Source organism: Macaca mulatta, chromosome 7, assembly GCF_049350105.2.
Source record: "Macaca mulatta isolate MMU2019108-1 chromosome 7, T2T-MMU8v2.0, whole genome shotgun sequence".
Classification (NCBI taxonomy): domain Eukaryota; kingdom Metazoa; phylum Chordata; class Mammalia; order Primates; family Cercopithecidae; genus Macaca; species Macaca mulatta.
In genome coordinates this window covers 18050783-18066850 of record NC_133412.1, presented here as the reverse complement: position 1 = coordinate 18066850, position 16068 = coordinate 18050783, and the positions used below count along the sequence as shown (strand labels likewise).

At 43.4% G+C, this 16068-nt stretch overlaps 1 protein-coding gene across 1 annotated transcript in view; it reads right to left on the bottom strand.

The window, feature by feature from the left end:
• Window positions 1-16068, bottom strand: part of RAD51 (RAD51 recombinase) — a 44156-nt gene that overhangs the window by 8249 nt on the left and 19839 nt on the right. Inside the window, exon 6 of the mRNA XM_015141943.3 lies at window positions 5207-5301. Coding sequence (XP_014997429.1) covers window positions 5207-5301 — 95 coding nt within the window. The remainder of the gene's footprint in view (window positions 1-5206; window positions 5302-16068) is intronic.

Below are 16068 nucleotides of genomic sequence, written 5' to 3'. Positions count from 1 at the left end.
CAGGTATAATTAACATATCTCAAAAATGATCCACTGTAAATATAAAATTGAGAGCTTTAGTGAATTTGCAGAGTTGTATAACCATGAGCACAATCCAATTTTAGAACATTTTCATCACCCCTAAAAAAATCTCTCAGCTTCATTCACAATTACTCCTAATTCCTATCGACAGTAACCACAATTCTTCTATCTCTTAGATTATCCCCTTCTGGAAATTTTTTTTTTTTTTTTTTTTTTTGAGACAGAGTCTCGCTCTGTTGCCCAGGCTGGAGTGCAGTGGCGCGATCTCGGCTCACTGCAAGCTCCGCCTCCCGCGTTCACGCCATTCTCCTGCCTCAGCCTCCCGAGTAGCTGGGACTACAGGCGCCCACAACCGCGCCCGGCTAATTTTTTGTATTTTTAGTAGAGACGGGGTTTCACCGTGGTCTCGATCTCCTGACCTTGTGATCCGCCCGCCTCGGCCTCCCAAAGTGCTGGGATTACAGGCGTGAGCCACCGCGCCCGGCCTGGAAATTTCATATAAACGGAATCATACAATATGTGGTCTTTTGTGTTTAACTTCTATCATTTAGCATATTTCAAAGTTCATCCATGTTGTTAACATGTATCAGTACTTAAGTTCTTTTTTTATTGCTGAAGAGTATCCCATTGTATGGAGAAAACAAATTTTGGTTATTCATTTACCAGTTGATGGACATTTTGGGCTATTACAGTGATACCATAAACATTATCATACAAGTCTTTGTATGACATGTTTTTATTTCTCTTGGGTATATAACTAGAGTAAAATTGCTGCATCATATGGTAAATTCATTTTTAACTTTTTAAGCAGCCACCTGTTTTGCAGAGACCACCAATGCATATTGTCACCAGCAATATGTGAGGGTTCCAGTTTCTCTACGTCCTCCCAGTATTTGTTACTGTCTTTTTTTATTATAGCCTTCATAGTGGGTGTGAAGTGGTAGCTCACCACAGTTTCAATTTGCATTTTCCTGATGATTAATGATGTTGAGCATCTTTTTTTTTTTTTTTTTTTTTTTTGAGACGGAGTCTCACGCTGTTGCCCAGGCTGGAGTGCAGTGGCGCGATCTCGGCTCACTGCAAGCTCCGCCTCCTGGGTTCACGCCATTCTCCTGCCTCAGCCTCCTGAGTAGCTAGGACTACAGGCGCCTGCCACCGCGCCCGGCTAATTTTTTGTATTTTTAGTAGAGACGGGGTTTCACTGTGGTCTCGATCTCCTGACCTTGTGATCCGCCCGCCTCGGCCTCCCAAAGTGCTGGGATTACAGGCTTGAGCCACCGCGCCCGGCCCTTGAGCATCTTTTTATGTGCTTATCAGCCATTGTATATCCTCTTTGGAGAGATATCTATTCAAATCCTTTGCCCATTTAAACAACTGGATTATCTTTTTATTGTTGGGTTATAATAGTTCTTTATATATTCTGGATACTAGACCTTTATCAGATACATGATTTGCAAATATTTTCTCACATTCTTTGGGTTATCTTTTCATTTTCTTCATAGTGTCCTTTGAAGCACAAAAGTTTTTAATTTTGATGAAGTGAAAACTCACTCTATTATCAATTTATTCTTTCATGGACTGTGTGTTTGGTGGTGTAGCTAATATTTGCCTACCCCAAGGTCACTAAGATTTCCCCCCATGTTCTCTCTGAAACATTATAGTTTAGGCTCTTATTTAGGATTACCACCCTTCTAAAAACAGTATAGTAAAACATATAACATTAAATTGAGCATTTTAACTATTTTAAAGTATACAGTTCAGGTGCATTAAGGACATTCATGCTGCTATGCAACCATCACCACTATTCATCTCCAGAGCTTTTTCATCATCCCCAACTGAAACTGTACCATTAAACAATAACACCCCAGTCTCCCTACCCTCAGAAAACCACATTCTACTTTCTGTCTGATTTTGAAGTACCACATATTAGTGGAATCATACAGTTTTTGTCCTTTTTTTTTCCTTTTCCAAGCCAGAGTTTCACTCTTGTTGCTCAGGCTATAGTGCAATGGCATGATCTCGGCACACTGCAACCTCCGACTCCCAGGTTCAAGCGATTCTCCTGCCTCAGCCTCCGGAGTAGCTGGGATTACAGGTGTGTGCCACCACGCCTGGCTAATTTTTTCATATTTTTAGTAGTGATGGGGATTCACCATGTTGGCCAGGCTGGTCTCAACTGACCTAAGGTGATCCACCTGCCTCGGCCTCCCAAAGTGCTGGGATTACAGGCATGAAGCCACTGCGCCTGGCCTCAGTTTTTGTCTTTTTGTGACTAACTTATTTCACTTAGCATGTCCTCAAGGTGAGTGGATGTTAATAGCATGTGTCAGAATTTCCTATCTTTTTATCTGCAGGACTAGGTCTAAGAAAAAAATTTTTTTTCTTCCTTTTAAGGCTAAAATAACATTTCATTGTGTGTATATACCACATGTTATATATTCATTTGTCAATGGACATAGGGTTATTTCCAAAGCTATTGTGAGTAATGCTGCTATGAACATCGGTGTCCAAGTCTCTGAGTTCCTATTTTCAATTCTTTTGAATATATAGCAGGAAATGGAAGTGTCAGATCACATGGTCATTCTGTGTTTAATTTTTTGAGGAATGACCACACTGTTATCTATTTTAATTTTTACGTGTGGTGTATAGTAAGGGTCTAAAGTTATTGTTTTGCATTTGGAAATTCACCTACATCAGCACAATTTATTGAAAAGACCATTCTTTCCCTCATTAAATTGCCTTGTCAACCAGGTTTGGTGGCTCACATCTGTAATCCTAATACTTTGGGAAGGTTGAGTTGGGAGGATCACCTGAGGCCAGGAGTTCGAGACCAGCCTGGGCAACACAGCGAGACCATGTGTATTTGCAAAAAATTTAAAATTTTAAAAAATCGCCCCTTACCTTTGTCAAAAATCAAGTGACCATAAAGGTTTCATTTCTGAACTCTCCATGTTTATCCTTATGCCATCACCATATTGTCTTGGTTATTGTAGCTTTATAATAAGTTTTTAAACCAAAAAGTCTAAAATCTCAAATTTTCTTTTTTTTCCAGACGTTTCAGCTATTCTGGGTCCTTTGCATTTCCATATGTTATATCCCATAAATGTGATTATTTTGTAAATTTCTGCAAAAAAAAACGCTTGCTGGAATTTTGATCAGGATTGTGTTGAATCTGTAGATAAATCTGAGGAGAACTCAGTCTGGTGTCTTGAGACAGACTCCACCCAGGCTGGAGTGCAGTGGCACAATCTCAGATTACTGCAACCTGTCTCCCTGGTTCAAGTGATTCTCCTTCCTCACCCTCCCAAGTAGCTCGGACTACAGGCAGTATGCCACCATGTCTGGCTAATTTTTGTATTTTTAGTAGAGACAGGGTTTTGCCATGCTGGTCAGGCTGGTCTTGAACTCCTGACCTCGGGTAATCCGCCCACCTTGGCCTCCCAAAGTGTTGGGATTAAGGTGTGCGCCCCTGTACCTGGCCAAGAATGCCATTTTAATAATATTGAGTTTTCCCATCCATGATATGGAATGTTTCTCTTTATGTAAATCTTCCATTTTTCTCAGCAATGTTTTAAGAGTTTTTGCTGTACAAATCTTACATTCCTTTTGTTAAATTTATTCCTAAGTATTTTCTTTTTCATGCTACTGTGAAGTTTTTTTTTTTTTAAGCTTGACTTTTGAATTGTTATGGTCTAGTATATAGAAATACAATGTATTTTTGTATATTGATACTGTATTCTGCAACTTTCCTGAACCAGTTTATTTAGTTCTAGTTTTTCTTGTAGGATTTTCTACATATAGCACCATGTCATCAGTAAATAGTTTTCCTTCTTCTATTCCAATCTGGATGCCACTTATTTCATTTGCTTGTCTGACTACACTGTCCACAATCTTCGGTACATTACTGAATGTAAATAGTGAAAGTGGGCATCCTTGCCTTGTTACTGACTTAAGGGGGAAAAGCATTCAGAATTTCACCATTAAGGCTGGGTGCAGTGGCTCATACCTGTAATCCCAGCACTTTTGGGAGGCCAAGGCAGGCAGATCACTTGAGGTCAGGAGTTTGAGACCAGCCTGGCCAACATGGAGAAACCCTGTCTCTTCTAAAAATACAAAAATTAGCTGGGCGTGGTGGCACACGCCTGTAGTACCAGCTATTCGGGAGGCTGAGGCAGGAGAGTCACTTGAACCTGAGAGGTGGAAGTTGCAGTGAGACAAGATACCACCACTGCATTCCAGTCTGGGCAACAGAGAATTTTCACCATTTAGTATGATGCTACCTGTAGGTATTTCACAGATGCCCTTTAGTAGGACCTCTGATACATGTTATATTCATTATTGAGAGTGAGATATTGAAGCCTGTATCCATTACTGAAAATGAAAACCTGGTCCCCTACTATTATTGTTGAGTTGTCTATTTCCCCCTTTAATTCAGTTTTTGTTTCGTGTATTTTGGGGCTTTGTTGTTAGGCGTGTGTGTATATGTTTACAACTGTTATATCTTCCTGACAAACTGACCTTTTAATTATAAAATGTTCCTCTTTGTATATAATGTGTTTGTCTTAAAGTGTACTTTATCTGATAATAGTATAGCCACTCAGGGTCTCTTATGGTTACTATTTGCATGCAATATCTTTTTCCATTCTTTTACTTTCTAAAGGGTTTCTCTGGAAGAAAACATATAGTTGGATTTTTTTTTTTTTAATCCAGTCTGAGAGCAACTGTAAAGAATGCCTTTTCCTGGCCAGGTGTGGTGGCTCACGCCTGTAATCTCAGCACTTTGGAAGGTCAAGGGAGGTGGATCACCTGAGGTCAGGAGTCCAAGACCAGCCTGGCCAACATGGTGAAACCCCATCTCTACTAAAAATACAAAAAATTAGCTGGGCGTAGTGGCGGGCACCTGTAATCTCAGCTACTAGGGAGGCTGAACCCAGGAGGTGGAGGTTGCAGTGAGCTGAGATCACGCCATTGCGCTCTAGCCTGGGTGACAAGAGCGAGGCTCCATCTGGAAAAAAAAAAAAAAAACAAAACACCTTTTTCTACTAAGGAAGTCATTCTTTTGAACCACACATATAACTTTGGGAAGTGGGGTTATAGAAGAAACACTCTTCGGCCAAACTAACCCGGGCAGTCACTACTTTGATAAGTGTAGCCATATTCCCTCTTATCTAAACCAGTAACCTACCTCTCAGCCACTGCCAGCAGTCGTTCTGGCCTAAAGGTACCCTCGGTGTCAATGTACATGGCCTTTCCTTCACCTCCACCCCGGTCAATGGGAAGCTATAGAGAACAAAAACAACAGTGGAAATGAACATTGTATTTCTGATATAGCTGACCAAGTTTCTCATGACATCTTTATAATTCCTCCAAGGCAAAGGGGAAACAACACTTAAGAATGACAGTGGTAGGAAGGCGGCATTCCCTTCTGATATTAATAGCAATACAGCTAGAAAAACATGTAAAGCTGATTGTGTCTCAGTACATACAGCTAGTCTTGTCAGAACTGGACTGCTTAGAAATACAGCCCAAAGTAGGTAATTATTTTCTTCTCTCTTTTTTTATTGCGATGGAGTCTCACTCTGTCGCCCAGGCTGGAGTGCAGTGGCGTTATCTTGGTTCACGGCAACCTCCACCTCCTGGGTTCAAGCAATTCTCCTGCCTCAGCCTCCCGAGTAGCTGAGATTAAAGGCGTATGCCACCATGCCCAGCTAATTTTTGTATTATTAGTAGAAACAGGGTTTTACCAAGTTGGCTAGGCTGGTCTTGAACTCCCAACCTCAGATGATCTGCCTGCCTTGGCCTCCCAAAGTGCTGGGATTCTAGGCACGAGCCATTGCACCTGGCCTTTTTTTGTTTTGGAGGTAAGATCTCACTCTGCCGCCCAGGCTGCAGTGCAGTGACACAATCTTGAACTCCTGAGCACAGGAGACCCACCCACCTCAGCCTCCCAAAGTGCTGGGATTACAGGCGTGAGCCACCGTGCAACCTCTGCATTACAGGCTCAGGTGATCCTCTCATCTCAGCCTCCCGAATAGCTAAGACCATAGATGTGCACCACCACACCCGTTAAATTTTTTTGTAGACAGGGTTTTGCCACATTGCCCAAACTGGTCTTAAACTCCTGGATTCAAGTAATCTGCCTGACTCAGCCTCTTAAAGTGCTGGGATAACAGGCATGAGCCACCACACCTGGCCAGTAATAAAATTCTGTAACTGCATGCCAACACGAGACTGATCAATTCAAAAGCACAAAAACTTGGAAGACCATTTACCTTAGCTTTAATCAATAACGGGCCATGATCCAAAGCCCAGTTAATCTTAGCATGTCTAAATCAAACTTACACTTCACTTTATTGAGCAATTCATTCTTCAGGGGTACTAAAGGGGCTTGTCAATGCCCTCGGAGCGTCCACAGCAAATTTCAAGTGTGAGCAAGAAAGAAAAAAACATATTTGCTCCAATAGTATAAACAAGATATTTAAAATGAATAATTGGAGAAAACAGAAAAATAAGTAGTAGAAAGAATTTTGAAAAGAAATCAAAAAGGAAAGAAAAGAGAAGTAAATGAAATGCCATGAAAACTGTCTCATGAGCCCCTCAAGGAAATCTCTGCTTTAGGCTACCCATCCCATACCAGATACCTTTGAATTTTTCTACAGAGTTTAAGTGAATGATGCTAAAGGCTAATTTCCACTCTAGAAATCTACTTTGGAGTCATAATTCACCTTTAAATTCTGAGGAAAATCCCTTAGAACATTTTACGTTAAAGTTCTAGGAGAACCAAATTTTTTCTTTCTTTTTTTTTTTTTTTTTTGAGACGGAGTTTTGCTTTTGTTGCCCAGGCTGGAGTGCAATGGCACGATCTCAGCTCACCACAACCTCTGCCTCCCAGATTCAAGCAATGCTCCTCCCTCAGCCTCCCAAGTAGCTGGAATTTCAGGCACGCACCACCACGCCCGACTAATTTTGTATTTTTTAGTAGTGATGGGGTTTCTCCACATTGGTCAGGCTGGTCTCAAACTCCTGACCTCAGGTGATTCACCCACCTTGGCCTCCCACAGTGCTGGGATTATAGGCACGAGCCACTGCGCCTGGCCCAAATTTTTTCTTATCTTCGAGAATTTTTTTTGAAATTACAAAACAAGTATGTGCTTATATTAAAAATCCAAACAACATAGAAGTAGAGGGCCGGACATGGTGGCTCACACCTGTAATCCCAGCAGTTTGGGAGGCCAAGGCGAGTGGATCACTTGAGGTCAGGAGTTTGAGACCAGCCTGGCCAACGTGGTGAAACCCTGTCTCTACTAAAAATACAAAAATTGGCCAGGCGCGGTGGCTCAAGCCTGTAATCCCAGCACTTTGGGAGGCCGAGACGGGCGGATCACGAGGTCAGGAGATCGAGACCATCCTGGCTAACATGGTGAAACCCCGTCTCTACTAAAAAATACAAAAAACTAGCTGGGCGAGGTGGCGGGCGCCTGTAGTCCCAGCTACTTGGGAGGCTGAGGCAGGAGAATGGTGTAAACCCGGGAGGCGGAGCTTGCAGTGAGCTGAGATCTGGCCACTGCACTCCAGCCTGGGCGACAAAGCGAGACTCTGTCTCAAAAAAAAAAAAAAAAAAAAAAAAAAAACAAAAATTAGCCGGGCATGGTGGTGCACACCTGTAATCCCAGCTACTCAGGAGGCTGCGGCACGAGAATTGCTTGAAACCAGGAGGCGGAGTGTACAGTGAGTGAGATCGTGCCATTGCACTCCAGCTTGGGTGACAGAGTAAGAATCTGTCTCAAAAAAAAAAAAAAAAAAAAAAAAAAGTAGAGTAAAAACTGAAACCTTTTCAGCACTCTCCATCTCCCAGAAATAATTTCCCAGGTTATTTTCTATGCATTTTCATACACTTCTTTTACATAAGTGGTTCTTCCACTTAACTATGTGATTCTCAGAATATTCCTTCCTTTTCTGTAAAATGTAAATAAAACTGACCTTATGGGATTGTTTTAAAAACTAAATAAAATAATTCATGTAAAGTGTTTAGCACAGTACACTCTGAAGACATGATTTCCCCAACCTTGAGGGCACTGACTTTGGTGTATACAGTTATGGAAGGCTTTGTTTATTTGGTAAGGGAAAAATTATGCTACTATTTGGCAGATAAAATCTTTCACATGGGAATCCATGGAAGAAGCAAAGGACACATATACAACAAAAGAGGGTGGTGCCTAAAGAAAGATTTGGAACCAGTGGCCAAGAAGACAGAGAGCAGAAGCTGCCTCAGCTTCTTGGAGAGGAGGAAATATTAACACTCTGGGGGCTAAGTCCCCAGAAAATAAGATGAATGAAGTTTCCCTTACTCCTACCTCCAGGTAATATTAAGTGCTACTATGACAGGGGAATTTTTTCCAATTGAATAGACTTCCTTGGCAAAGGAAAGCCACAGATGATTGGGCATAGGTAGGCAGACTTATAACAGGATAGTGGACAAGCTCCCAGGGTAAGCTCAGGGGGATGGATTACATGCTCTGTTCTCCAGCTTATTTGGCCCTTTCCACTTTGCCCTCCCAGTGCCATCATAGCCATCTTCTATACACATCTTCTATTATTGGATTGGGATACCATCAGGTTAGCTCTTCTTAGGACCATAATTCAATACTTCTTCTCATTTTATAGTGATTCACTTTGTTTCTAACTTTTACCATTTACTGATGCTTTGGTATAAATTCTTTGTACATTTATCTTTGCGTATATGTGAAATGTCCTGTAAGACAAATTTTCTGTCAAAGGGTATGTGATTTTTTTTTTTTTTTGAGACGGAGTCTTGCTCTGTCACCCAGGCTGGAGTGCAGTGGCACAATCTCAGCTCACTGCAACCTCTGCCTCCCGCGTTCAAGCAATTCTCTGCCTCAGCCTCCCAAGTAGCTGGGATTATAGGCACCCACCACCCTGCCTGGCTAATTTTTGTATTTTTAGTAGAGACGAGGTTTCACCATCTTGGCCGGGCTGTTCTTGAACTCCTGACGTCGTGATCCATCCGCCTCAGCCTCTCAAAGTGTTGGGATTATAGGCGTGAGCCACCACACACAGCTGCACATGTGTTTTTAAAATTGGTACTTGTGTTAAATTGTCTTCTCAGAATTGTTTTTATTTTTATTTTTTAATTGAGATGGGGTCTCGCCATATTCCCCACACTCATCTGGAACTCCTGCCTCAGCCTCCCAAAGTGCTGGAATTAAAAGCATGAGCCACTATGCCTGGCCCAGTATTTTAAAATTACTGTAGCATTTTGGACAAGCATGGGCTAATTCACTTTGTAACCTAACTGTAGCTCTCAACTTTATGACTTTTCTATGACAGAGAGATCTAACACATAACGGGGTTTTACTTTATTAAATTGATAAATTTGAACGAATGAGAGTAGATCATGTTTAGATTTAAGCAATAGTCTAACATCCTCTCTATATCCCTGGTTCCAACTCTCAGGCTAATGAAATGTAATCTTTTCTATTATTAATTAATTAGCATTCTTTTTCTTTAAAAATAAAAATCAACGATCTATATAGTTGTTCAGCCATCTGCAAATGTTATTTTAACAGGCTATGTTTTCTTGAGAATTTTGCTTTAGTTTATTGTTGACAGACATCATTTGACTACTTAATAAACATTCTCAGGCTAGGATTCTATTTGTACAACTTTGGAGCATCAGCATGCTATGCTGAGTTGCCAAGGCAACTACAGATATTGTGTACTGTAGTCTAAGTATTTATTCTACAAAACTCCCTGTCAAAACAACATGGGAAAACATTTCTATTTAAAAAGGTCACATATCATGTCAAATGACGGATAAAAGAGTGACATTTTAAACAGCCCTAATTCCCTTTAGCTATCAAATTTCTAATGGAGCTCAGGCAATAGCTACAGCTTCTATAACTTACTCTTACTCTTCTCAATGTTTCCTCCCTTATTATCATAAAAGGTCTCCTAAGTATCCTCCTCCCCCCCACAACTCTTTCTTCCTAATGATTATAAGGATCTGGGTGCAGAGGCATTTGCCTGTAATCCCAGCTATGTGGGAGGCTGAGGTGGGAAGACTGCTTGCGCTCAGTACTTTGAGAACAGCCGGGGCAACATACGGAGACCCAATCTCCAAAAGAAAAAAAAAAAAAAAAAAAAAATTTATTTCTGAGGATAGTTAACAATGGATTAGGTCTACTCGATACTGAAATACTAGCTTGGCTGTCTCATAAGACATATGGTAGCCAGCCTGTAATCCCAACACTTTGAGAGGCCGAGGTGGGCGGATCACGAAGCCAGGAGATCGAGACAATCCTGGCTAACACGGTGAAACCGTCTCTACTAAAAATACAAAAAACTAGCCGGGCGAGGTGGCGGGCGCCTATAGTCCCAGCTACTTGGGAGGCTGGGGCAGGAGAATGGCGTAAACCCGGGAGGCGGAGCTTGCAGTGAGCCGAGATCGTGCCACTGCACTCCAGCCTGGGCGACAGAGAGAGACTCCGTCTCAAAAAAAAAAAAAAAAAAGGAAAAATGGGAGACTATCAAGCTAGATTACTTGATGTTATATTTAAATAAACTTGGGCCAGGTGCAGTGGTTCACACCTGTAATCCCAGAACTTTGGGAGGCTGAGGCAGGCCGATCACCTAAGGTCAAAAGTTCGAGACCAGCCCAACCAATATGGTGAAACCCTGTCTCTACTAACAATACAAAAATTAGCAGGGGGTGGTGGTGTGTGCCTGTGGTCCCAGTTACTGGGGAGGCTGAGACAGAATTGCTTGAACCCAGGAGGCAGAGGTTGCAGTCAGCTGAGATCATGCCACTACACTACACTCCAGCCTGGGCGACAGGGCGAGACTGCCTCAAAAAAAAAAAAAAATTTTTTTAAATAAACTTTTATTCATGAAGAACCAGAGTATTTTCTATCTTTTAAGAAATGGCATTCACCACCTCAACACAGTGGTGACTGATGAAGGACATATCTGTAATATGAAAAAAAATTGAGATATATTAGTCTCTACAGAGACTAATATAACGAGGCTGATTTTCTCATTTCTTGCATATGGTTTACTATGGAAGACACAGGGCCCTAATAAAATCCGTATTTTTTTTTTTAAGATAGGGTCTTGCTTTGTCACCCAGGCTGGAGTATAGTGATGCAATCACAGCTCACTGTAGCCTCAACCTCCCAGGCTCAAGCCACCACACCTGGCTAATTTTTAAAAAATTATTATTATTATTATTTTTTTTTTTTTTTTTGAGACGGAGTCTCGCTCTGTCGCCCGGGCTGGAGTGCAGTGGCGCGATCTCGGCTCACTGCAAGCTCTGCCTCCCAGGTTCACGCCATTCTCCTGCCTCAGCTTCCTGAGGAGCTGGGACTACAGGCGACCGCCACCATGCCCAGCTAATTTTTTGTATTTTTAGTAGAGACGGGGTTTCACTGTGTTAACCAGGATGGTCTCAATCTCCTGACCTCGTGATCTGCCCGCCTCGGCCTCCCAAAGTGCTGGGATTACAGGTGTGAGTCACCGCGCCTGGCTAAAAATTATTATTTATAGAGATAAGATTTTGCTGTGTTGCTCAGGCTGCTCTCAAACTCCTGGGCTCAAGAGATTTGACCACCTTGGCCTCCCAAAACACTGGTATTACAGACTTGAGCCACTATACCCGGCGTTCAAAATCCACATTTTTTTTTTTTTTTAGATGGAGTCTCACTCTGTCGCCCAGGCTGGAGTGCCGTGGTACAGTCTCGGCTCACTGCAAGCTCCACCTCCCGGGTTCACGCCATTCTCCTGCGTCAGCCTCCCAAGTAGCTGGGACTACAGGCACCAGCCAACACGACTAATTTTTTATGTTTTTAGTAGAGACAGGGTTTCACTGCATTAGCCAGAGCGGTCTCGATCTCCTGACCTCGTGATCCACCCACTTCGGCCTCCCAAAGTGCAGGGATTACAGGTGTGAGCCACCACGCCCAGCCCTAGATCCACATTTTTAATGACACATACCATCTTTAACTGTAAAACAGCATTACATCAATGTAATAAACTTTTTTTTTTTTTGAGATGGAGTCTCGCTCTGTCGCCCAGGTTGGAGTGCAGTGAGGTGATCTCGGCTTACTGTAAGCTCCGCCTCCCGGGTTCACGCCATTCTCATGCCTCAGCCTCCGGAGTAGCTGGGACTACAGGCGCCCGCCACCATGCCCCGCTAATTTTTTGTATTTTTAGTGGAGACGGGGTTTCACCATGTTATCCAGGATGACGTGGATCTCCTGACCTCGTGATCCACCCGCCTTGGCCTCCCAAAGTGCTGGGATTACAGGTGTGAGCCACGGTGCCCAGCCAATAAACATTTTTAATAAAGTATTACTTAAAGTCAGATAAATTGGCCAGTCACGGTAGTTCGCGCCTGTAATCCTAGCACTTTGGGAGGCCGAGGCGGGCGGATCACTTGAGGTCAGGAATTTGAAACCAGCCTGGCCAACATGGTGAAACCCTGTCTCTACTAAAAATACAAAAAAACTACCCAGATGTGGTGGCAGGCACCTGTAATCCCAGCTACTTGGGAGGCTGAGGCAGGAGAATTGCTTGAACCCAGGAGGTGGAGGTTACAGTGAGCTGAGATTGTGCTGCTGCACTTCAGCCTGGGCGATAGAGTGAGACTCCAAATAAATACATAAATAAATAAATTCAGAGTAAATTATTAAGGACAGTTCTTAACTTGATTTACAAGAAAAAACACAAAAGAAAATAATTTACATAGGATGTCTAAATCTATAACTGAGTTCCAAAAACTACTGCTATTTTTTTGAGAGGATAAGAACATAGGCCGTGCGTGGTGGCTCATACCTGTAATCACAGCACTTTGGGAGGCCGAGAGGAGCGGATCACTTGAGGTCAGGAGTTCAAGACCAGCCTGGCCAACATGGTGAAACTCCGTCTCTACTAAAAATACAAAAATTAGCTGGGTGTGGTGGCAGACACCTGTAATCCCAGCTACTTGGGAAGCTGAGGCAGGAAAGTGGCTTGAACTTGGAAGGCGGAGGTTGCAGCAAGCCAAGATCGCACCTTACACTCCAGCCTGGACAACAGAGCAACACTCCTTCTCAAAAAGAAAAAAAAAAAAGAAAGAAAAAAAGAACTTGCCGGTCGCGGTGGCTCAAGCCTGTAATCCCAGCACTTTGGGAGGCCGAGATGGGCAGATCACAAGGTCAGGAGATCGAGACCATCCTGGCGAACCCGGTGAAACCCCATCTCTACTAAAAAATACAAAAAACTAGCCGGGCGAGGTGGCGGGCGCCTGTAGTCCCAGCTACTCGGGAAGCTGAGGCAGGAGAATGGCGTGAACCTGGGAGGCGGAGCTTGCAGTGAGCTGAGATCCGGCCACTGCACTCCAGCCTGGGTGACAGAGCGAGACCCCATCTCAAAAAAAAAAAAAAAAAAAAAAAGAACTCAACTGAGTTGAGTCCTGAGGATAGAAAAACACTAGGAAGCCTCTTCTTTTTTTTTTTTTTTTTTTGAGACGGAGTCTCGCTCTGTCGCCCAGGCTGGAGTGCAGTGGCCGGATCTCAGCTCACTGCAAGCTCCGCCTCCCGGGTTTTGACGCCATTCTCCTGCCTCAGCCTCCCGAGTAGCCGGGACTACAGGCGCCCACCACCTCGCCCGGCTAGTTTTTTGTATTTTTTAGTAGAGACAGGGTTTCACCGTGTTAGCCAGGATGGTCTCGAACTCCTGACCTCGTGATCCGCCCGTCTCGGCCTCCCAAAGTGCTGGGATTACAGGCTTGAGCCACCGCGCCCGGCCGGAAGCCTCTTCTATAACACTGATATAAGGCAGATTTTGTTTCAGTTATTCTTGATCTCCAACAGTAAGTTGTGTCCATGGCAGAAGTGGGTATAATCTATCTAGGTTAAACTAATGCCATGTTCTTCAAACTAACTAAAATTGTAATAAAGTTTCAAAAGATTATAGCAGAAGAGTTGGTCCATGGGCATAGGCCAGGTTCGAGGATACTCTGTGGACTGGCTACTCATGTGGCACCTCCTCAAAGCCAGAGAACATTAGGACCCACTTAGATGAGGAAAAAGGGTTCCTCATTACACTGCCTGAAGTTGCAGAAAAGATGAAAGTTTGTTAGCTTTCTCTTCTATATCCTACTCCCTCCATTTCTCATGGATCTTTCATTTCCAGAATGAGACTGAGTTCCACATCTCTCAATACAGCTAGAAGTTTTCACTTAGGGTTTGTCACCTCAAACCTGTCATCTCTAAACTTGTACTCACGTTTCCAACAAAACTGTCTCCCCCCCCCCCCAAAACACTTTTTAGGTTTACTAAGTTACTGTAATACATCGTTGGGCTGAGGTGTATTTTATTTTTTTGGGGGGGACGAGTCTCGCTCTCTCACCCAGGCTGGAGTGCAGTGGTGTGATCTCAGCTCACAGCAATCTCCACCTTCTGGGTTCATGCCATTCTCCTGCCTCAGCCTCCCGAGTAGCTGGGACTACAGGTGCCCGCCACCACGCCCGGCTAATTTTTTGTATTTTTAGTAGAGACGGGGTTTCACCATATCAGCCAGGATGGTCTGGATCTCCTGACCTCGTGATCTGCCTGCCTCCGCCTCCCAAAGTGCAGAGATTACAGGAGGGAGCTACCACACCCAGCTGGGCTGAGGTGTATTTTTTACAGTCATTAAGTGCTGCCCTTTACAACATATTTTACCTATGTCTCTTTAGTGTCACTATCTTAGTTTAGTCCTGACCAGCTAATGCTTACTCTCCACAAACTCAAGTTTAAACTTCTCAACCTTCTGAAATAGGGTTATTTTTTTTTTTTTTTTGAGACAGAGACAAAATCTTGCTCTGTTGCCCAGCCTGGAGAGTAGTGGTGATACAATCTTGACTCACGGCAACCTTGGCCTCCTGAGCTCAAGAGACTCTCCCGCCTCCACCTCCCAAGTAGCTGGCACTACAGGCACAGGCCACCACGTCTGGCTAATTTTTATATTATTTGTAGAGATGAGGATTTGCCATGTTGCTCAGGCTGGTCTCAAACTCCTGAGCTCAAGCGATCCACCCACCTTGGCCTCCCAAAGTGCTGGGATTACAGGTGTGAACTACCATGCCCAGTTTGATGTATATTTTTAAGGATCATCTCCTACTTTTCTACACAAACTCTGAACCAGGTAAATGATCTTGCTTATTTATTGTCTTTTCTTTCTAACTTATGCCTTCCCATCCTCTGTCCATCCCATTCTGTACAGTTAAATGCTTTTAATTTCCTTCCTTCCCAAATTTAGCATTCTTCAGAAGTCTGGTCCAATATCTTTTCTCTATAAAGTATTCCATCATCACTCTAGGGTGAAATTACCGCTTTCTATTCCTTAAACGGCTAACCCATTTCCTCTATGACATTAATTTTATATATCAGGCATGTTTTTGGACATCTATTATCTCCACCCATTCAAGCATTTATTCTTTACTGAGTGCTAAGCACTGCCTTAGGCACTAGCAATACAGCAGAAAACATGCAGTGGCATGATCCCAGTCACTGGAGCCTTGACCTCCTAGGCTCAAGAGATTCTCTCTCCTCAGCTTCCTGAGTAGCTAGGATCACAGGTACACACCATAATGCTGGGTTAATATTTGTAATTGTTTTTTTTTTTGCTTGCTTTTAGAAACAGCGTCTCAGAAACAGGGTCTCACTATGTTGCCTAGGCTGGTCTCAAATTCCTGGCCTCACGCGATCCTCCCACTTTGGCTTCCCAAAGTACTGGGATTACAGGCATGAACCACCGTGACTGGCCTCTTATGAAGTTTTAAGAACATCATCGGCTGGACGCGGTGGCTCAAGCCTGTAATCCCAGCACTTTGGGAGGCCGAGACGGGCGGATCATGAGGTCAGGAGATTGAGACCATCCTGGCTAACATGGTGAAACCCCGTCTCTACTAAAAAAAATACAAAAAACTAGCCGGGCGAGGTGGCGGGCGCCTGTAGTCCCAGCTACTCGGGAAGCTGAGGCAGGAGAATGGCGTGCACCCGGGAGGCG